The sequence below is a fragment of the Pelodiscus sinensis genome, chromosome 3 (genome assembly GCF_049634645.1).
Source record: "Pelodiscus sinensis isolate JC-2024 chromosome 3, ASM4963464v1, whole genome shotgun sequence".
Classification (NCBI taxonomy): domain Eukaryota; kingdom Metazoa; phylum Chordata; order Testudines; family Trionychidae; genus Pelodiscus; species Pelodiscus sinensis.
In genome coordinates, this window is record NC_134713.1 from 199851986 (window position 1) to 199874095 (window position 22110).

A 22110-nucleotide genomic window follows, 5' to 3' on the forward strand; every position below is an offset into this window, starting at 1 on the left:
TCACGGGCTGGGGGTTCAGCTCCTCTCCCGCGACTTTGACCTCCACGCAGCGCCGGGTTCCTACCTTCCTCGATCCAGTCCACCTTCCGTTTGACGGCGCCCATCATGGCGTCTGCGCAGAGCGCGTACAGATCTGCGCCCGTCAGCTGTGCGGGGCACTGCTCGAGGACCCCAGCGAGACTCACCGAAGGGTCCAGTTTGAACCTGCCAGGAGGGGAAACGCCCGGCAGTTAGACCCACTGAATGCAGCCAGTGGGCTCTGCCATAACCACGGCACAATCAGCCTCTGCCACACGCCTGGCCTGCTCGCTCACCACTACAGGGGAGTCTGGCTCCCGCCGGGCAATTCCCACCTGTCGATCGGGCTGCAGGCTGGCTCCCGGCTGCATGCGCCTCCCAGACAGCAGCTTCCGTAACTACCCCCTTCAAAGTGCCCTCCACCGCAACAGGCCCACGCTCCCTCCGGCCACACGGCCAGGCTGCCGCTCGTAGGCAACGCAGCTTAGCTTCTCCAGCCAGCGTGTGCCTGGCCTGAGCGGGAAGGCGCAGCAGAGATCGTCCCCAAGCCGGAGGGGGAACTAAGCCCCCTGCACACGGGTCAACGCTCAGCTGTACGCCCTGGAAAATCCCCCGAGCGCGATGGAAGGCCCGCAGCCCGGACTCCCTGGCGCCTGCGCACAGCGGGACGAAGCACTGCCACGTCACAACCCACAGCCTCCATAGGGCAGGGCGTGGGGCCTGGGTCACAGGGCTAGCACCGCAGTCCTGCCAAGGCTCGGGCCCTGAGTGCAGCTGCCTTACACCCCCACACGCCTCTTTGGCCTCAGCCAGGAGGGGGCGGGCATGAAGGGGAGCCTGGAGCTGAAGAGGCGGCGGGAGCTCATCTAGGCCCAGATGGAGTCAGGGCCCAGCTTTGCTCCAGCCCTCAGCTGCAGGGCTTTCCTGCCCCGGCCCCCCCGCCTCTGCTGGGCTGCAGGGGTGTCTGCCTGGCCTGCTGCCAGCCAGCCAGGCCAACACAACCCCCAGCGGGTAGAGAGCCTAGGGAGCAGTGCTGCCCAGTGAGCCCTGGGCTCCGATTCCACCTCTGCCCGGGCGCCTCTGTGCGCCAGCTCCAAAGCCAGGAGACCGGGACTAGTGCGAGCTGCCTTCCGCTCTGCCCGCTGGCGAGGCTGCCAGCCCGCCCGCCCATGCCCGCACGGCCAGGCACACACTCACTTCCGGGTGATGGCGCTCAGCACCCGCAGCTGAGACTCCCGGTCCTCGTTCATGCCGACGTAGACCAGCTTGTCAAACCTGGCAGGGCAGGGCAAGAGCCAGTCAAGGAAAACCTACATCAGCAGCCAAGCAGACAGCCCCTCCTCTGCCCCCAGGGCCCTCTGGGGGGGTCCCTGTAACCAGTGTGGCCAGCTGGCACTCTCACGCTGAGCTGCGGGGACACTACTGGCCTTACAGCACCCGATCTCAGCCTGCCCCGCTGCAACAGCGCCATGGGCCAAGCGCCAGCCGAGGTGGCCAGCTGCCCCCCCCCCCCTCCAGCTCATGCCTAGGAGAGGAGCTGCGCAGGACCCTGCAGCAGCTCCACGGAGGCTGGGGAGCCCCGCACACCAGGGCGAACGCCCCAGCCTGTGTCTGCTCCCCGTATGCTGCCAGGCAAGACCGAAGAGGCAGGAGGGCAGCAGGAAATCAACTGCCCCCATGGTCCCCACACGGCAGCCTTCAAGGGCTACAGTCAGCACTGGGACGGTGTTGTGCCGGGCCCCGCCACACACAGACACGGGCCCTGCCCAGAGAAGTCTGCAGCGTAAAAGCGACAAGCGAACGTAACGTACCACAGGAGGGAAAGGGGCTGGGTGATACGGGAACAGTGACACAGGCTGCGCTTGATCCCTCAGAAGCCCCACAGCCGCTCGCCCCGTGGGCCCAGAGCCTGGGGCACCGCCCTGGGAACAGCCCCCCAACAGCCGCTCGCCCCGTGGGCCCAGAGCCCGAGGCGTTGCCCTGGGAACAGCCCCCCAACAGCCGCTCGCCCCCTGGGGCGAGAGCCCGAGGCGTTGCCCTGGGAACAGCCCCCCAACAGCCGCTCGCCCCCTGGGGCGAGAGCCCGAGGCGTTGCCCTGGGAACGGCCCCCCCAATAGCCACTCGCCCTGTGGGCCGAGAGCCTGTGCTGTGGCCTGGGGAGCCCCCTGCCACACGTGGGCAAGATCCGATTGAGCGTGTGCCAGCGAGCTGCGAGCCGCACACCTGCCAGGCCGGAGCAGCGCTGGGTCCAGGAGGTCAGGTCTGTTGGTGGCGCCGATCACAAATACGTCTCTGGTGGAATGAAGCCCATCGAGCTCTGCTAGCAGCTGGGAGACGACCCTGCCAAGGGCAAGAGAGGAAGGGGAAAGGGACGGACACTCAGGAGTTACTGGGAATCCCACCGGGTCGGCGCTGCAGGCCTCAGCTCAGACCAAGGCCCCACTGCCCCGGGCACGGCGCAGACTCGCTGCAGGAGACAATCACTGCCCCACGTTTATAAAAGCTAAACAGACGAGAGAGAACGTGTAGTGTTGTGGCTCACCCAGCAGCATGCCTGCCCAGCCTGCACCCAGCACCTACAGCGTGCCTGCCCAGCTGCCCCAGAGAGGCACTACCTGCCCCTCTTGAGACCCACAAGCGTATCTAACAGTGCACAGCCCAAGACCAGCAAGAACACAAGTGGCCTTGTGGTTAACGCACATTCCTGGCTCTGCCAGACTCACTGTGTAATCTCAGGAAAGCCCCTTAATCTCTCTCAGCCTCCATTCCCAATGCTGCCCTGCCCCCCAGCATGTGGGGAAGATACACACTGGTGTCTGTGAAGTGCTCTGGTGACGGGCCATAGACAGACAGACACACATGTCTGTGGATCATGTTCCCTGCAGAGATGTTTACGAATCACAGCTGAGAGCAGGAAGAAAGCCAATGTGCCAATAGTTAAAAAGGGTAAACAGGAGGCCGGGGTAATTATAGCCCTGCCCGCCTGACATCGATCCTGCGCTAGACAGCAGACTGGCTGAGACGGGACTTGAGTAATAAAGAATTAAAGCAGGGTAAGATCATTCATGCCAATCCACATGGCTTTATGCAAATTGGATCCTGCCAAACGAGCCTGGTATGTGTTTTTGGTGCGATTATACATTGGGTTGATAAAGGTAATACTCGTCACGGCGTAGTCAGGGACCGGCACTGCGGCACGTTTAGATTAACAAGCTAGAATGACAGACGATTACCAAGGCACACATTAAACAGATGAAATGCTGAGAGGTCTCAAACAGTATTTGTAAACATGGAGGCTACGTCTAGACTGGCAGGATTTTCCGGAAAGGCTTTTAATGGAAAAGTTTTCCGTTAAAAGCATTTTTGGAAAAGAGCATCTGGATTGGCAGGACGCTTCTTCACAAAAGCACTTTTTGCGGAAAAGCGTCCGTGCCAATCTAGACGCGCTTTTCCACAAAAAAGCCCCAATCGCCATTTTCGCCATCGGGGCTTTTTTGCAGAAAACAAATCTCAGCTGTCTACACTGGCCCTTTTGCGCAAAAGGACTTTTGCCTGAACGGGAGCAGCATAGTATTTTCTCAAGAAGCCCTGATTTCTTACATGAGATCGTCAGTGTTCTTGTGGAAATTCAAGCGGCCAGTGTAGACAGCTGGCAAGTTTTTCTGGAACTTTTTCGCGGACGGAAAAGCGGCTGATTTTCCGGAAAAACTGGCCTGTCTAGACACAGCCGGAATCATTATCGAACGGGTGCATTTCCTGTGGGACTGGCTCGTGGCCCCTGGGTTATTTCACATTTCAACCATCTGGAAGAAAACAGCATTATCGCTGACAACGTTTGCAGATGACACAAAAGCTGGGGAAGTGGTAAAAAACGCAGTGGACAGGTCACTGATTCAGAGTGATCTGGGTCGCTTGGTAACCTGGGCAGAAGCAAACAATACACCTTTTGATGGGCTAAATGTAAGGGTACGTCTAGACTACAGAGCCTCTAGACTACAGCCAGTTCTGTCGACAAAGCAAGCCGCTTTGTTGACATGACAGTGCAGACACAAAGGACAGTGTAGATGCAATAACGCCTTCTGTGGACAGAACCCTGTTGACAGAAGGTGTTATTCCTCCTAGAATGAGGTTTTCAGCCGTCGACGAAACTGCCGAGTTCTGTTGACGTCATGTCGACAGAACTCGACAGCAGTGTAGACACAGGTGTAGTTTTGTCGACAAAACCCTGTAGTCTAGACACACCCTAAGCGTCTACACCTTGAAGCTGGGACCCTGGAAAAGCTTTGGGGGTCACGGTGGATAATCAGCGCTCAGTGCCACTGTGGCCACAAGGGCTAATGGGTCCTGGGAAGCATCCAGAGGGGAATTTCACGCCGGAGCAGAGAGGTTATTTTACCTCTGCCCTTGGCACTGGCGCCAGTGCTGCTGGAATAGCGTAGCCAGGGCTGCTGTCCAAAGCACAAGAGGGATGTTGATAAATGGCAGAGGGGCGAGAGAAGAGACACGGGAATGATCGCAAAGTTAGAAAACCTGCCTGACCGCGATGCAGCCCCGGCTCCCGATCTCTGTGCGTGTAACAAAGGGCAAGGGGTGAGTGGATCGCGGGGGGGAAGCATGTCACAATGGGCTCTGCAGCCTAGGAGACACAGGCGGAGCGTGATGCAGGGACTGGCAATGGAAGCCAGACAAAGGCGGTGTACGTGTACCAGGGAGAGGAAATCACGGGTGGCGTCTCCTCCCTGGCAGGTTTTACCCCAAGGCTGGGTGTGTTTCTAACACTCTGCTCGCGGGATTATTTGGGGGCAGGCCTCTGGCCTGTGCTACCCAGCAGGTCAGACTCAACCACCCCCAGGGGCCCGCCTCACCTTGGCATTGATGAACCTGCCCCGCGGGGCGCTTGTGTGCCGTGAGCTCGCCGGCATGGCACCACTGTCAATCAGACCACGTGCACCTCGCGCCACAGGTGGGCTGTGCAGGCAGATGCAGCCGCAGCAGCCCTGTGGATACCCTGCTGCGTCTGTTCCAGCCAACAACCTCTGCTCCTAGGCTCACAAGCAGAAGCCAGACACGGGAAGCTACCCTCACCCTGGGGCTGCCTCGTCAGGCCCAGCCCAACCCAGCCACACCTCCTGCAGAGCACTTCCAGTTACCCCTCCCTCTGCCCCCTACACTGTCAGAGCCACCCGCTCCCCCCAGGCCTCCTGCCGCACCCCGTGGCAGTCAGGCCTGCGCTTGCCCTGCTGACACGTGAAGGGTGCACAGTGCTGCTCACAGCGATCCATGCCCTGACGCGCTTCCCAAAGGGAAAGAGACAGGACAGGGGCAGGGGGTCTGAGCTCAGCAGAGGGGGCTGTGGGGGCCAGGACTGTGTCTTCCTACATCTCTGCACAGCAGCCTGAAAGCTGCCCCCTACTGTGGCCTGCCTGGGTGCGAGCCCCAAGCACACAAATAACGCCCAGCAGCGAGGAGGAAATGGCAGAACAGTCGGGGGGGGACAGACACGCCCATGGCAGGCAGGAAACGGGTGAAGCTGGCTCTGCTGTTTCAGTGCGCTCATTAGTGGCACTGTCGTTCCTCAATGACCCAGGCGAGGGATGGACTGTGCCCTCGGCAAGTTCGCGGACGGCAGGAAGCTGGGAGAAGAGGCAGAGACGCTGCCTGCAGCCCATTGGGGTCTACGTGTGGCCCTTAAGACACGTTATTTACCCTTGCCCACGTGCAGGGCTGCCTGGTTCCAGTGGTTTCTGTCCACTTCGCTTTTCTCCTCCCAGCACTGCTCAGTGACACACACAGCGAGGGCACGTGACGCGAGGGGTGTGCTGACTGCACACAACACAGGCTGCGAGAGCCGGGCGCTCCCCCTGCATCCAATCACAGCGCTGCCACGGGCCAGTGGGCACCCCTGCAAATCCCAGGTACACGAGCGCCGTAGCAAAACTGCCCTGTCCCGGGAGACCGGCTTGGTTATGACCCTGCGGCCCATTGAGACGAAGGAGGGTCACTCACGCAGCCTGCTGACCAGCCTAGATTGCCCATCGCTGCTCCAGAGCGACCTGGACAGATTGGAGGATCGGGCCAAAAGAAATCGGATGAAGTTCCACAAGGACAAGTGCAGAGTCCTGCCCTTGGGACGGAAGAATCCCAAGTATTGGTACAGGCTGGGGGCCGACTGGCTACGCAGCAGTTTGGCAGAAAAGAACCTGGGGATTCCAGTGGCTGAGAAGCTGGAGAGGAGTCACCAGGGCACCCTTGTAGCCAAGAGGGCGAATGGCGTATTAGGGGGCATTAGGAGCAGCATTGCCAGCAGATCCAGAGAAGTGATTATTCCCCTTTACTCGGCTCTGGGGAGGCCACATCTGGAGTATTGTGTCCAGTTCTGGGCCCCCCACTACAGGAAGGACGAGGACAAACCGAAGAGAGTTCGGCAGAGGGCAATGACAATTATTAGGGGGCCGGAGCACATGACTTATGAGCAGGGCTCGCGAGTCCCGCTCGCCAGCCGCGCTGTCCGGTGTTCTGCACATGTGCAGATCGCCCGAACCCGGCTCTCGCGGGATGTAATCCATTCGCCACGGGCGACTGGATGACATAGACTGTCGAGCCCTGCTTATGAGGACAGGCTGAGGGACTGGGTTTACTTAGTCTGCAGAAGAGCGAGGGGGGATTTGAGAGCAGCCTTCAACTCCCTGAAGGGGGTCCAAAGAGGCTGGCGAGAGGCTGTTCTCCGTTGGGACGGGTGACAGAACGAGGAGCAATGGGCTCAAGTTACAGTGGGGGAGGTCTAGGTTGGAGATTAGGAAAAACCATTTCATGGGGAGGGTGGGGAAGCGCTGGGATTGGTCCCTAGGGAACGGCTGGAGTCTCCATCCCTAGAGGTGTCTAAGTCCCGGCTTGACAAAGCCCTGGCTGGCCTGGTCCTGCTTTGGGCGGGGGGCTGGACTCCATGACTCTGAGGTCTCTGCCCGCCCAGGGGGTCTGTGAGTACTTGCCCCAGGCCCAGCACCAGGAGCGCCCAACCTCAGCCGGAGGCCCTTAGGACTCGTGACGATCAGCAGCAGACGAGGATGCTCCACGTGGTCTGAAGCCCGTGGCGGAGAACAAGAGGACTGGGGGGAGCAGAAGAGCTTGGCGGAGATTCTGCCACCAAGCTGGGTGCTGGGCTCTCTCACACGCCCCACTTGTATCAAATCGCCCTGGATCCCAAGGTAGCTGCAATGCAGAAGGGCGCAGCGAGCACTCACCGGTCCATGACGCCGCCCGAGTCTCCGCTGCGCCCACGGTTGGGTGCCAAGGAATCCAGTTCATCAAAGAAGATAATGCAGGGGGCAGCTGCCCTGGCTCTGGCGAACACTGGGGGGGAGACATGAGCAGCACATGGGCACCGGGATGGGGCTATGCAGAGAGACCTGCCCCCTGGGGGCCCCCCAGCGAACGAGCAGCTCAGAGCAGGAGGCACCGTTACACCCCGCTCTGCAGAGACACTCAACTCCGGGCTCTGCCAGCCCACCTGGGACGTGACAGGCCAGACCCACAGCTGTGGGGGAGGAGGCGGCTTGGGAGAGCTACTCCGGGCACATGATGCCAGGCACAGAGAGAGACGAGGGCAGCTCTGCCAGCAGCACCCCAGGAGGGCCGCCCATCATTCTGGTTACTTAGTAGGTGCCTTACAGCTCACCATGGAGCAGGGTCCCCTGCGCTAGGCGCTGCACAAACCCAGCCAGCCCCTGCCCCAAGGAGCTTACAGGCAAACGAGACGGGCGTGCCAGGAAACAAAGAGGCAGGCCTGCGGAAACAGACCAGGCAGGCCCTGGGGCGGGGTGAGCCGTGGCACCCGCAGGCGACCGAGGGCCCGTTAGCGCCACTCACCTTCGCGCACATTCCCTTCACTCTGCCCCACGTACATGTTAATGAGCTCCGGCCCCTTCACGCTGCGGGGGAGAGAGCAGGGACCCGGTTAGCTCCCCGGGGAAGGAGCCGCGCCCACCCAGCGCCCCGCCACCGAAAGCCGAGCCCCTCTGCACCTGAGGAAAGTCATGGTGCACTCAGTGGCCACAGCTTTGGCGAGCAAGGTCTTCCCTGTCCCAGGAGGCCCGTAGAGCAGGAGGCCGGAGCGGCGCAGCCCCCAAGACAGCAGCTCGGGGTGCTCCAGGGGCAGCTGGACGGTGTCCAGGATCTCCTTCTTCGCCTCCTGGAGCCCGCCCACGTCCTGCCACGTGACCGCAGGGATCTGCAGCGACAGCGACAGCCCATCACCCCTTGGCCCCCAGCCCAGGGCAGGCTTTCAGTCGCCACCCTCCCCGCGCACTGTGCACGCCCCTGGTCTGAGCACATCCCCACACCCCAGCCCATCAGCTCGGACTCCTGCCCTGCGCGCCACACACAGCGCCTCTGTCTGCTCTTCTGCCCTGGCCTGGCTCAGCCCCCATGTCCTGTCCCCTGCCCTGGCCTCCCCCACCTGCCAGTCCCCTTGCCCAGGCCCCTCCCCCCACCAATCCCCCGGCCCCAGCCTGTGCTCACCCTGCTGTGTGGGCCTGGTCACCCATTCTGCAGACCCTTTTCACTGGCTACTCCTGCCTTCCACATCAGACTGATGCCCTGGTCCAGCCTCGCCACAGGACTCCCTCCTTCCATCTGCTCCCCATGTACCCCCTCCCCGCCCCCCAGGGGCCACTCCCACCTGGAACTCAGGGCTGGCCCACAACATTTTGGCACCTGAGGGGGGGAGCTCAAATGATGCCCCCATGGCCCCTCGCTTGGGCCAAACCTTTGAAAGGTTCAACTCTCTGGGTCCTCATGGCACCCCCCCAGTCTGGCACCTGAGGCGGCCCTGCTGGAACCCCTGCCCTCTCCCTCCCAAAGCGCAGCGGAAAAGGACCGTCCCGAGGAGGAAACGACGGGCCCTGCTGCGCCGTGCCACGCCCACTGCCGCTTTCCATGCCGAACCCCCGCGGCAGGGAGACGCCGGCCCTCGGGGGCATGGGAACGGCAAACACGTCTTAGAGGGGCCCAGCCGCAGGGCCCAGGGACTGCTCCCATCCCTGTGGGCAGTGTCGTAGCCAGGTCCCCCCCACAGCAGGGGAGAGACCGGGTGGGGGAGGGGATATCTTCTGTGGGACCAGCTTTCCCGCGGCACAGAGCTCCACTCGGGGCTGGGGACCAACGCGAGGGTCACAGCTCGGCGCCGGGAGGAACAGTCGGTTTCACGTGAGGGGCTCCCGCAAACGGCAAGGGACCGCTCCTGGTGAAGGGCCGGCTGTCGCCCTCCCGTCGCCGAGGTGACGTAGTGGGCTGCGGGTTGTCGTAAGGACCCATAAACACAGCATTTCGGCCCAGGCCACGGCGTTCCGGGTCGCACAGAGCTGTGAATTTAAGAGCCCCGTCTTTGGAAGGGGCAGGGCAGGTTCCCTTTGAAGCTCAGGTCCAGGGCGATTGCTCTGTGAGACGTGCTCCCCACGGGGGACGGAAGGGTTTGTCGTTTTCCTGCACCTGTTGATCCGAGAGCGAACGTGCCGCACAGGCATGGAGTGGAAGTCGCAGCCGGGCATGCAGGATGCTGGCCTCCGACTGTGGCGTGCCACCGGGGAGCTCCCCATGAGCGGCTGCTGCCGACGCCCCAGCTCTGGGAATGCCGATCTGCTAAGTGCGGCTGTATGGCCCGAGGGAAGGGTCGGGAATCCAGACTGAGAGCAGGCTGCACAAACCCCTCAGCCTTGTACCTTTCCCCCTCTGCTCACGGGTTCATACCTTCGGGGCTCCCGCGGCCTGCAAATGAGCCTCGTGCAGCTGATCCAACGCAACGTTAAAATCCTCCGCGAGGACCGGGAACCCAGCAGCGCAAAAATCTCTCTCCTCGTCCTCACTCAGCCCCCCCGGGAAACTGGCCAGAGAGAAGGAGAAAAGTCCAAGTCTGCTCTCTTCACACGCACAATACACCACAAACGGCTCCGGTCTCCCTGCGCTGTCCCCACCCTGCTAGTCCTTGCATGGTCCTCACTGCCCCCGCTCTAGCACTGTCCCAACCGTGTTCCAGCTACTCACGGCGTCTCCCTCACTGAGCCGTCTCAACCACAGCTGCAATCACTGCACCAGCACCGTTACTGCACGGTCACCGCATCTCCCTCACTGCACCAGCACCGTTACTGCACGGTCACCGCATCTCCCTCACTGCACCAGCACCGTTACTGCACGGTCACCGCATCTCCCTCACTGCACCAGCACCGTTACTGCACGGTCACCGCATCTCCCTCACTGCACCAGCACCGTTACTGCACGGTCACCGCATCTCCCTCACTGCACCAGCACCGTTACTGCACGGTCACCGCATCTCCCTCACTGCACCAGCACCGTTACTGCACGGTCACCGCATCTCCCTCACTGCACCAGCACCGTTACTGCACGGTCACCGCATCTCCCTCACTGCACCAGCACCGTTACTGCACGGTCACCGCATCTCCCTCACTGCACCAGCACCGTTACTGCACGGTCACCGCATCTCCCTCACTGCACCAGCACCGTTACTGCACGGTCACCGCATCTCCCTCACTGCACCAGCACCGTTACTGCACGGTCACCGCATCTCCCTCACTGCACCAGCACCGTTACTGCACGGTCACCGCATCTCCCTCACTGCACCAGCACCGTTACTGCACGGTCACCGCATCTCCCTCACTGCACCAGCACCGTTACTGCACGGTCACCGCATCTCCCTCACTGCACCAGCACCGTTACTGCACGGTCACCGCATCTCCCTCACTGCACCAGCACCGTTACTGCATGGTCACCGCATCTCCCTCACTGCACCAGCACCGTTACTGCACGGTCACCGCATCTCCCTCACTGCACCAGCACCATTACTGCACGGTCACCGTATCTCCCTCACTGCACCAGCACCGTTACTGCACGGTCACCGCATCTCCCTCACTGCACCAGCACCGTTACTGCACGGTCACCGCATCTCCCTCACTGCACCAGCACCGTTACTGCACGGTCACTGCATCTCCCTCACTGCACCAGCACCGTTACTGCACGGTCACCGCATCTCCCTCACTGCACCAGCACCGTTACTGCACGGTCACCGCATCTCCCTCACTGCACCAGCACCGTTACTGCACGGTCACCGCATCTCCCTCACTGCACCAGCACCGTTACTGCATGGTCACCGCATCTCCCTCACTGCACCAGCACCGTTACTGCACGGTCACCGCATCTCCCTCACTGCACCAGCACCGTTACTGCACGGTCACCGCATCTCCCTCACTGCACCAGCACCGTTACTGCACGGTCACCGCATCTCCCTCACTGCACCAGCACCGTTACTGCACGGTCACCGCATCTCCCTCACTGCACCAGCACCGTTACTGCACGGTCACCGCATCTCCCTCACTGCACCAGCACCGTTACTGCACGGTCACCGCATCTCCCTCACTGCACCAGCACCGTTACTGCACGGTCACCGCATCTCCCTCACTGCACCAGCACCATTACTGCACGGTCACCGTATCTCCCTCACTGCACCAGCACCGTTACTGCACGGTCACCGCATCTCCCTCACTGCACCAGCACCGTTACTGCACGGTCACCGTATCTCCCTCACTGCACCAGCACCGTTACTGCACGGTCACCGTATCTCCCTCACTGCACCAGCACCGTTACTGCACAGTCACCGCATCTCCCTCACTGCACCAGCACCATTACTGCACGGTCACCGTATCTCCCTCACTGCACCAGCACCGTTACTGCACGGTCACCGCATCTCCCTCACTGCACCAGCACCATTACTGCATGGTCACCGCATCTCCCTCACTGCACCAGCACCGTTACTGCATGGTCACCGCATCTCCCTCACTGCACCAGCACCGTTACTGCATGGTCACCGCATCTCCCTCACTGCACCAGCACCGTTACTGCATGGTCACCGCATCTCCCTCACTGCACCAGCACCGTTACTGCATGGTCACCGCATCTCCCTCACTGCACCAGCACCGTTACTGCACGGTCACCGCATCTCCCTCACTGCACCAGCACCATTACTGCACGGTCACCGTATCTCCCTCACTGCACCAGCACCGTTACTGCACGGTCACCGCATCTCCCTCACTGCACCAGCACCGTTACTGCATGGTCACCGCATCTCCCTCACTGCACCAGCACCGTTACTGCATGGTCACCGCATCTCCCTCACTGCACCAGCACCGTTACTGCATGGTCACCGCATCTCCCTCACTGCACCAGCACCGTTACTGCATGGTCACCGCATCTCCCTCACTGCACCAGCACCGTTACTGCACGGTCACCGCATCTCCCTCACTGCACCAGCACCGTTACTGCACGGTCACCGCATCTCCCTCACTGCACCAGCACCGTTACTGCACGGTCACCGCATCTCCCTCACTGCACCAGCACCGTTACTGCACGGTCACCGTATCTCCCTCACTGCACCAGCACCGTTACTGCACGGTCACCGTATCTCCCTCACTGCACCAGCACCGTTACTGCACGGTCACCGCATCTCCCTCACTGCACCAGCACCGTTACTGCACGGTCACCGCATCTCCCTCACTGCACCAGCACCATTACTGCATGGTCACTGCATCTCCCTCACTGCACCAGCACCATTACTGCACGGTCACCGCATCTCCCTCACTGCACCAGCACCGTTACTGCATGGTCACCGCATCTCCCTCACTGCACCAGCACCGTTACTGCATGGTCACTGCATCTCCCTCACTGCACCAGCACCGTTACTGCATGGTCACCGCATCTCCCTCACTGCACCAGCACCGTTACTGCACGGTCACCGCATCTCCCTCACTGCACCAGCACCATTACTGCACGGTCACCGTATCTCCCTCACTGCACCAGCACCGTTACTGCACGGTCACCGCATCTCCCTCACTGCACCAGCACCGTTACTGCATGGTCACCGCATCTCCCTCACTGCACCAGCACCGTTACTGCATGGTCACCGCATCTCCCTCACTGCACCAGCACCGTTACTGCATGGTCACTGCATCTCCCTCACTGCACCAGCACCATTACTGCATGGTCACTGCATCTCCCTCAGTGGGCCGTCTCAACCACAGCCACAATCACTGCACAAGCACCGTTACTGCATGGTCACCGCATCTCCCTCACTGCACCAGCATCTCCCTCACTGCACCAGCACCGTTACTGCACGGTCACTGCGTCTCCCTCACTGCACAAGCACCGTTACTGCACGGTCACTGCGTCTCCCTCACTGGGCCGTGTCTACCAGCTATAATCGCTGCACCTGCACAGTCACTGCATCTCCCTCACTGCACCAGCACCGTTACTGCATGGTCACTGCATATCCCTCACTGCACCAGCACCATTACTGCACGGTCACTGCATCTCCCTCACTGGGCTGTGTCAACCACAGCCATAATCACTGCACCAGCACCGTTACTGCACGGTCCCTGCATCTCCCTCACTCAGGGACGGATGAGTGTGCCACGGGGCCCAGGGCAGCACAATTTTGTGCCCCCCCCTTGACACAGCGCATGCGCAGGGCCTCTGGAAGCACGGGGCCTGGAGCAGCCACCCTGCTCGCCCTGCCGTAAATCCGCTGCTGCTCTCACTGCACCAGCACCGTTACTGCATCTCCCTCACTGGGCCGTCTCAACCACAGCCACAATCACTGCACCAGCACCGTTACTGCATCTCCCTCACTGGGCCGTCTCAACCACAGCCACAATCACTGCACCAGCACCGTTACTGCATCTCCCTACTGGGCCGTGTCAACCACAGCCACAATCACTGCACCAGCACCGTTACTGCATCTCCCTACTGGGCCGTCTCAACCACAGCCACAATCACTGCACCAGCACCGTTACTGCATCTCCCTACTGGGCCGTGTCAACCACAGCCACAATCACTGCACCAGCATTGTTACTGCATCTCCCTCACTGGGCCGTCTCAACCACAGCCACAATCACTGCACCAGCACCGTTACTGCATCTCCCTACTGGGCCGTCTCAACCACAGCCACAATCACTGCACCAGCACCGTTACTGCATCTCCCTACTGGGCCGTCTCAACCACAGCCACAATCACTGCACCAGCACCGTTACTGCATCTCCCTACTGGGCCGTCTCAACCACAGCCACAATCACTGCACCAGCACCGTTACTGCATCTCCCTACTGGGCCGTCTCAACCACAGCCACAATCACTGCACCAGCACCGTTACTGCATCTCCCTCACTGCACTTTGTCCCCACTGCCACGTAGTCTTTGCCATGTCTCCGCCACAGATATGCATCGATCACAGCCACAATCATTGCACAGCACCCACCTCCCACAGAAAAGAGGATAAAAACCGTATCTTCTCCCCATGGAACTGGAGCTTTTCATTCCCAATAATCATAGAATCATAGAATAATAGGACTGGAAGGGACCTCGAGAGGTCATCGAGTCCAGCCCCCCGCCCTCAAGGCAGGATCAAGCTCCGTCTACACCATCCCTGACAGATGTCTATCTAACCTGTTCTTAAATATCTCCAGAGAGGGAGATTCCACCACCTCCCTTGGCAATTTATTCCAATATTTGACCACCCTGACAGTTAGGAATTTTTTCCTAATGTCCAATCTAAACCTCCCCTGCTGCACTTTAAGCCCATTACTCCTTGTCCTGTCCTCAGAAACCAAGAGGAACAAATTTTCGCCTTCCTCCTTGTGAACGTTCTGGGTACAAGCAGGCACACTGCACATTCATGGATGATCACTCACAGGCCCTTCTCCTCACCTTGAGGTCAGTATCCTGCTGCATGCCGCCCGGCTGGCTTGGGCCAGCAAAGCACAGAAATCTCCCAGCACGAAGCCCTGCGAACACAGAAAGAAAACCCAAGTCCAACGGCGAAGAGCATCCCCCTGTGCGCACTGGAAACAAGGGCAGACGCCGTCCCAGCCAGGTGGAGGCACCTGCACAGACGTGTGTGTACGCAACCGGGTGCTGAGCCTGGCATAGGGAATCACCCCATTTCCATGCCTGGCAAACCAGGTGAGCACACAGCTGCAGTAACCCCAAAGGCAAGTGTGGGTGCACAATTCTATTAACAGGAAGGGGGCTGCACAGCAGTCTATGAATACCCCCCTGAAGGCTCGCCCCCTTGAGATTCAATGCAAACCCCCTACATTCCTGCAACACTGAAGCGCACAGTTAAAACCAGGGACATTAATGACACGGCTTCAGCAGCAACACAAACCCAGCCATGCCACGTAGCCTGCATGTCACAGACTGCTCCCGCGATGCAGCATCCCAACACGCCTGCCCCCTTCCCAACCGGCCTGCCCCTGCGTGGGCGATCTGCCTGCCCGTCATCGCCGCAGCGGCTGTGCCTGCAGCTGTGCGGTTCGCATGGCGCCGTGTCTCCCCCCGGAATGCCGAAAGACCTGCCGGGAGCATGCTCAACCCTGCGAAAAAAGCAGCAGTGGCCAAGCAGAGCTCCGGGCCAGGCTGGGCGTGGGAAAGCAGAGGGTCTGCCCGGAAGAGGCTTTGCAGCCTGAACTCAAGCAAGTCCGCAAGCAGCGAGGCCTAGACAAGCGGCAGCCAGGCGTGCCAGTTGCTACAGCTGCTGGTTAGGGACCAGGCTGGTGGAACAGACAAAGCAGGACACGGAAACTGGCACCTTGCTCTCTGAAAAAGGAGGGGAAGCACCGGACTGCACAGGCTGAGGGGTGAGGGTAATGGGCTGTCAGTGGAGCTCAGCACAGCCGCCTTTGCCCAGCCCACGCAGCCCCTCCCCCCGCACTCACCGCACTTCTCCGCGCCAGTCTGGCCAGGCTCACATCCTTGCCCAGCGGAAGGCCGGCAGTGAGCGCGCTCAGGATGGCCCGCCGCTGCTCTTCTGAAGGGGCTGGGACCGTCAGCTCGTGCAGGAACGCTGTCTGCACGTCGGCCAGGACGTCCCGAGGCCTGCACGTGGTGGCAACCACCAGGACAGGGTATCCGCTGAGGCACAAGCACAAGAGAAACGAGAGCTGCTAGGCACATGGCAGGGAATCCGCCAACAGCACCCCCGCCACCCAGCCGACGCTCTACTGCGTGCACGGGCCTGTCGGAGCTGCAGTTCTGCATGCAGACTGGGTCACTCCCCGCCCTTGCCCTGCCCCGCGCAACCCGCCCCACTCTGCCCCGCGGCACCAGCAGGCTCCTGCCACAGCGACCCCCTGCCCGTGACATCACATCTTCCCGCCTCACAGCTCCCGTTACCCGCCCTCGCTCTCACCAGTGTCCCCCAGTGCCAGCCTGGCTCCGCCACACCCCAGAGATGCTGCATCTGGGCGAATGTCCCAGAAGAGCCAACCCTGGGAACTAAATCAGGGACCCCAGAGGCCAAAGCTCATTCCCCACAGGGCAGGGCTACTCCGACGGGGGATTCTGGAGGCTTTTAGAAATAAACTCAGCCAGGCTGGAAAATGACTCCACAGACCGATGGGCTGGCCCGGGAGCCAGGGCCTCGGCACGACGGTGCTTGCTGCCCCGCGGGTTCCCCAGTCAGAGACCGAAGAATCCCACAGGGGCAAGCTGCGGGGGAGGGGCCATACCTCGATCCAGCATCCCTGTCCAAGAGGAGGTGCCGTAGCGTGGCGACGACTCTGGAGTCCTCTCCCAGGCCATCTCGGTCTCGCCCCAGGACCTCTATGTCCTTCAGCAGGAGCACGCACGGCCAGAAGAGCTCGGCCTGGGCGAAGGCAGACCGGAGCTTCGTCTCGGTAGCGCCACTGGTATCTCCACAAACGCTAACGCAGTCCACCTGCCGGGGCCAAGCGAGAGCAGATTGAAGGAGGCTGAGGCCCAGGGGCAGGCCCTGCAGAGGGACAAAGCAGCAAGCCGGGTAAGAAATCCCCAGCTGGACACTCTCAGTGTTGTCAAGGCCCCGCACTAGAGAGAAGAGGCAGCAGCTGGCCACTCAGGCCAAGGCAGAAGGCGTGCGAAGGGGGCACAGCCAGGCTCTGGGCGGGAGAGCGGAAGAGGAGACCCAGGAAGGTGGAGGAACGTGGGAGCTGAGCTGGGCAAAAAGAAGCAGAGAGAGAAAGGCACCTGGGGCCATCTGGCCAACTCCCCCACAAGAGGTCATCCCAATGCGCAGCAAGAAAAACAAATCCGGTAGGCGACCAGATTGGCTTACCGGGGGAATCCTTGGTGAGCTTACACACAAAAAGGAAGCTGACAAGAAGCAGAACTTTGGACAGATGACTAGGGAGGAGTATAAATACAGCCGCTCCCCGAGTTGTGAACGGTCGAGTTACGACCGTGCGCACTTACGACCAAAGCTCCCATGGAGCGGTCGTAAAGGTGGTCCCCGAGTTACGAACGTGACCCACGCTTATGAACAGCGCGGTCGCGTGTAACTCAACGGGGTCCGAGTTACGACAGATCGAGTTACGGCCAAGTGTTTGGTCCGTAACGCGTTCGTAACTCGGGGAGAGGCTGTATGTTGCTCGAGAATGCAAGGGAGTTATCAGGAAGGCAAAAGCGCAATTGGAATTGCAGCTAGCAGGGGATGTGAAGGATAACAAGAAAGGTTTCTACAGGCATGTTAGCAGTAAGAGGATGATCAGAGAGGGTGTGGGGCCCTTACTGAATGACGGAGGTAACCTAGTGACAGATGGTGTGGGGAAAGCTGAAGTACTCAATGCTTTCTTTGCCCCTGTCTTCACAGACAAGGTCAGCTCCCAGACAAATGCACCAGGCAACGCAGTATGGGAAGGAGGGAGGCAGCCTTTGGTGGGGAAAGAACAGGCTAGGAACTATTTAGAAAAGCTAAACGTACACAAATCCATGGGTCTGGATTTAATGCATCCGAGGGTACTGAGGGAGTTGGCAAATGTCATTGCAGAGCCTTTGGCCATTATCTTTGAAAACTCCTGGAGACTGGGAGAGATCCCGGATGATTGGAAAAAGGCAAATGCAGTGCCCATCTTTAAGAAAGGGAAGAAGGACGATCCAGGGAACTACAGACCCGTCAGTCTTACCTCAGTCCCCAGAAAAATCTTGGAGGGGATCCTCAAGGAATCCATTTTGAAGCACTTGGAAGAGGGGAAGGTGATCAGGAATAGTCAGCATGGATTCACCAAGGGCAAGTCGTGCCTGACCAATCTGATTAGCTTCTATGATGAGGTAACTGGCTCAGTGGATATGGGGAAGTCGGTGGATGTGATATATCTTGACTTTAGCAAAGCTTTTGATACGGTCTCCCATAATATTATTGCCAGCAAGTTAAGGGAATATGATTGGCTAAATAGACTGTAGGGTGGATAGAAAGCTGGCTAGACTGCCGGGCCCAGCGGGTAGTGATCAACGCTCGATGTCAGGTTAGCGGTCGGTTTCTAGCGGAGTGCCTCAAGGATCGGTTCTAGGGCCGGTTTTGTTCAATATCTGTATTAATGACATGAACGAGGGGATGGGTTGCACCCTCAGCAAGTTCGCAGATGACACTAATCTCAGGGGAGAGGTAGATACGCTGGAGGGCAAGGATAGGGTCCAGAGTGACCTGGACAGATTAGAGGATTGGGCCAAAAGAAATCTGATGAGGTTCAACAAGGACAAGTGCAGAGTCCTGCACTTGGGATGGAAGAATCCCAAGCATAGTTACAGGCTGGGGACCAACTGGCTAAGTAGCAGTTCAGCAGAAAAGGACCCAGGGTTACAGTGGACGAGAAGCTGGATATGAGTCAACAGGGCGCCCTTGTAGCCAAGAAGGCTAATGGCATATTAGGGTACATTAGGAGGAGCATTGCCAGCAGATCTAGAGAAGTGATTAAACTGCTTTATTTGGCTCTGGTGAGGCCACATCTGGAGTAGTGTGTCCAGTTCTGGGCCCCCCACTATAGAAAGGATGTGGACGCATTGGAGAGGGTCCAGCGGAGGGCAACCAAAATGCTGAGGGGGCTGGAGCACATGACCTATGAGGAGAGGCTGAGGGATTTGGGTTTGTTTAGTCTGCGGAAGAGAAGAGTGAGGGGGGATTTGAGAGCAGCCTGCAACTTCCTGAAGGGAGGTTCCAAAGAGGATGGAGAGAGGCTGTTCTCAGTGGTGACCGATGGCAGAACAAGGAGCAATGGGCTCAAGTTGCAGTGCAGGGTGGTCTGGGTTGGAGATTAGGAAAAACGATTTCCCTAGGCGGGTGGGAAAGCGCTGGGCTGGGTTCCCCAGGGAGGGGGTGGAATCCCCATCCCTAGAGGTGTTTAAGTCTCGGCTTGACACAGCCCTGGCTGGGTTGGTTTAGATGGGGTTGGTCCTGCCTTGGGCAGGGGGCTGGACTGGATGACTCCTGAAGTTTCTGTCTGCGCTGGGATTCTATGACAGCAGGAGCAGGCAGAGAAGACGAGAGGTGCTCACAGGCCCAGGCTCTGACCAAACAGCAAACACTGAAAGCAGCCGCCAGGGAGGGAAGGGAAACCAGTGACCTTGGTGGGCAACGCCACAGCGGGAAATGCAGCCAGAAGCGAGGGGGTGCAGAAGGGACCCAGCCTGCCCTGCAGAATGCTGGGCTCTTCTACCAGCGCTGCCCGCATGGGGACCCCGGCGTAAGGGAAGGACACCGCTCCCATGCCGAGTGTGCTTGGAGCCCCATCAGGCCGCAGCAGACTAAGCTCAATAGACCAGGCTGTCTCCAGATACCCGGCAGGGGTCAGAGCTAGCAGGCTGCAGTGCAGAGTGCGGGCAGGCGATGGGGAAGGAGGGAGGGAGCATGTCACACAAGCAGCCTGTGTTACTTTCCTATTTCCCATTGCACACAGAGCTGCTCTGCCAGAGGAGGCAGGGGCGGGAGGGAGAGAACAGAAAGGCACCACAGGCTGCGCAGCAGAAGTTACGACTGTTATTAAAGGAGGGGGCTCAGGCCTCGTGGGCGGGACTGAATCCCGGCGGGGTGACTCACAACTGGAGTGTCAGTGCGAAGGGGTGTGTTGTCTCTAGGAGGGAGGGGCAGGAGTGACTAAGCCGGCTTCGCGGGGAAGGAGATGCTGGTGGGGGAAAACCTGGGTGATGGGGAGAGAGAGAGAGAGAGAGAGAGAGAGAGAGAGAGAGAGAGAGCAAACCCCTACCCCCCCAGCTCTGCACCAGCTGCCGAGTGCTCCCACTGCCGCGCTAAGGGCCAGGAGAGCACGGACCCAGGCCCAATCCGCCTGTGCAGTTCCATGAGGCGCCTCTCAAGGCTACATCCTGCAGGGCCTGGAGCGAGAGCTCTGATGCCCGGAGGCTCCGGTGCTAGCAGCTTTGTCTGCTTTGCCAGAGACACGTCTGACTCCTGCCCAGCTGTGTGTGCCGCGGGGGCACTTCCCAGCTGGGCAGATGTCCCCGCTCAGGGCCAGCAGCACCTGGGATCTCCAAGGACAGGCCTCTGCCTGCAGTTCTCCCAGAGGGAACTACACCGACCAGCCTACAACACCCTGCTTCACCATCGCTTCGACCATGGCCACGGCGCGGGCTGTACCTTGGGCCCATCACAGCATCCTTCTGCCAGAGTGACATTCCAAAGCCACCTTCGGTCGGCATTCAGCCGTTAACGCTTGAAAGCGCCACCAGAACCTTTTGTTCTGAACATTGCAGAGTCACAAACAGGCCCCGTTCCCGAGGCGCCTGTCGCTCAGAGGTTGTGCTGTAGGCCAGAGGAGCGCTGAGCGAGGCCCCCCACGAACGCCTGCCACATTGCGACGGCAACGGTCATGCCGAGACACAGATACAGACGGGGGTTATGAATGGCTGCATCTGCGTGTACTAGGGCTGGGCAAAACACAGCCTGCAGGCCGAATGCAGCCAGCCAAGCCACCGCATCCGGCCGGCAGATGCAGCGGGGAGCCTCAGGCAGGCTCCCTGCTTTCCCCCCACCCCGCACACACTGCTGAGAAAAGTGGCTGCGGGCCGTTTCCCTTTCACAGCTATGAGCCTGGGGGACGGGGGAGAGACTTCCAGCTGCACAGCACAACCGCCCTCACTAACCCGAACCAAGCCATTCTCACCTTCCAGCGCCCCTGCTCCCGCTCCACACCGAGCATCTGAACAGCGAGGCCACGTTCCTAGCATTAGCACAGATGAACCCCACACCACAGCTGGACAAACCCGCTCTGCGGTTTCCCCTGCACCGGAGGAAACCCACATGGGCTAGGCTGCTTTGCTGCCGGCCGTCTCCGGCTCCTGTGCCTGGCCTGAACGCTTTCGAGGAACTGGACGGGCAAAGACAACCAGGAAACACCATGGGCGTCCGTCCCCAGCTCGCCCGGAGAACAGCTCCAGAATTAGCCATCCCATCAGACCTCTCCCAGAGTCCTAGAGCTGCTCCACAGCTCCGAAATGGCACAAACCAAAGTTCCGAGGGCGAGCCAGTTTGGAGAGAAGGGGGGAAATCGTTCGCTTTTTAAGCTGACCAGATTTCGTTGTTTTGAACACCCTGCCCCCTGCATCTCAGGAACGGCTCAGTGCGGGCCAATAACTCTCCTCTGGCGGCAGCCCGGGGGCCTGCTTTGGAGAGCACAGACCCTTTGGGGAGAAGCACTTCCTGATGCCCACAGTGCCTCGGCAGCCGAGCGCTGGGGACATACACACGCTGGGAGCTGTGTCCATCCAGGTATGTGTGTGGCCCCATCACCACAGCAGCTGAGTCATGAGAACCGTGTGTGCGTACACAAGGGAGGGGAGAGAGAGGTTAATAAAACGTTCAAGCACCTAGAGTCTGGAATGGGAGCTTTTACCAACACAAATTCTGGGGGCCACCCAAACTCTGCCACATGACGCTTCTCTGTCGTCTCAGTTCCTTATTCACAACGGTGCGCCTGTGTTGGAGGAAACTCCTGGGATTCTCTACCCGTGGTAAGTCCCCCAACCACCCGATCCCTCGTTGCGACCCACCTACAGGAATTACCTTGAACAAATGGAGATGGAGGCAGCTGCATGCAGCACGCACAGCCGTCATTTTCCCCCCGCCGCTGGGCCCTGCCAGTAGAACGCTGCCTGCTGCACAGAGTGCGGTCCCCCTGCAACGCAAAGGTAGCGATCCCTGTCACCCGCAGCGCCCGAGCCCTGCTCGCTCTCTGGCATGCCACTGCCGTCGCAGGGAGACTCTGCTCCCAAC

The 22110-nt window shown here is 60.0% G+C and overlaps 1 protein-coding gene across 2 annotated transcripts in view; it reads right to left on the minus strand.

The window, feature by feature from the left end:
- PEX6 (peroxisomal biogenesis factor 6) overlaps positions 1-22110 on the minus strand; it is a 29796-nt gene that overhangs the window by 3415 nt on the left and 4271 nt on the right. Inside the window, exons 6-16 of one of the 2 annotated variants that reach the window (XM_075925900.1) lie at positions 21901-22012; positions 16583-16791; positions 15791-15986; positions 14781-14857; positions 9764-9896; positions 8041-8246; positions 7886-7947; positions 7261-7369; positions 2243-2359; positions 1216-1293; positions 65-204 (exon numbers count right to left, since the gene is read on the minus strand). In XM_075925900.1, the coding sequence (XP_075782015.1) occupies positions 65-204; positions 1216-1293; positions 2243-2359; positions 7261-7369; positions 7886-7947; positions 8041-8246; positions 9764-9896; positions 14781-14857; positions 15791-15986; positions 16583-16791; positions 21901-22012 (1439 nt within the window). Of the gene's footprint in view, positions 1-64; positions 205-1215; positions 1294-2242; positions 2360-3623; positions 3823-7260; positions 7370-7885; positions 7948-8040; positions 8247-9763; positions 9897-14780; positions 14858-15790; positions 15987-16582; positions 16792-21900; positions 22013-22110 lie in introns of those variants that run through there. The other variant, XM_075925901.1, reaches the window with a different exon arrangement.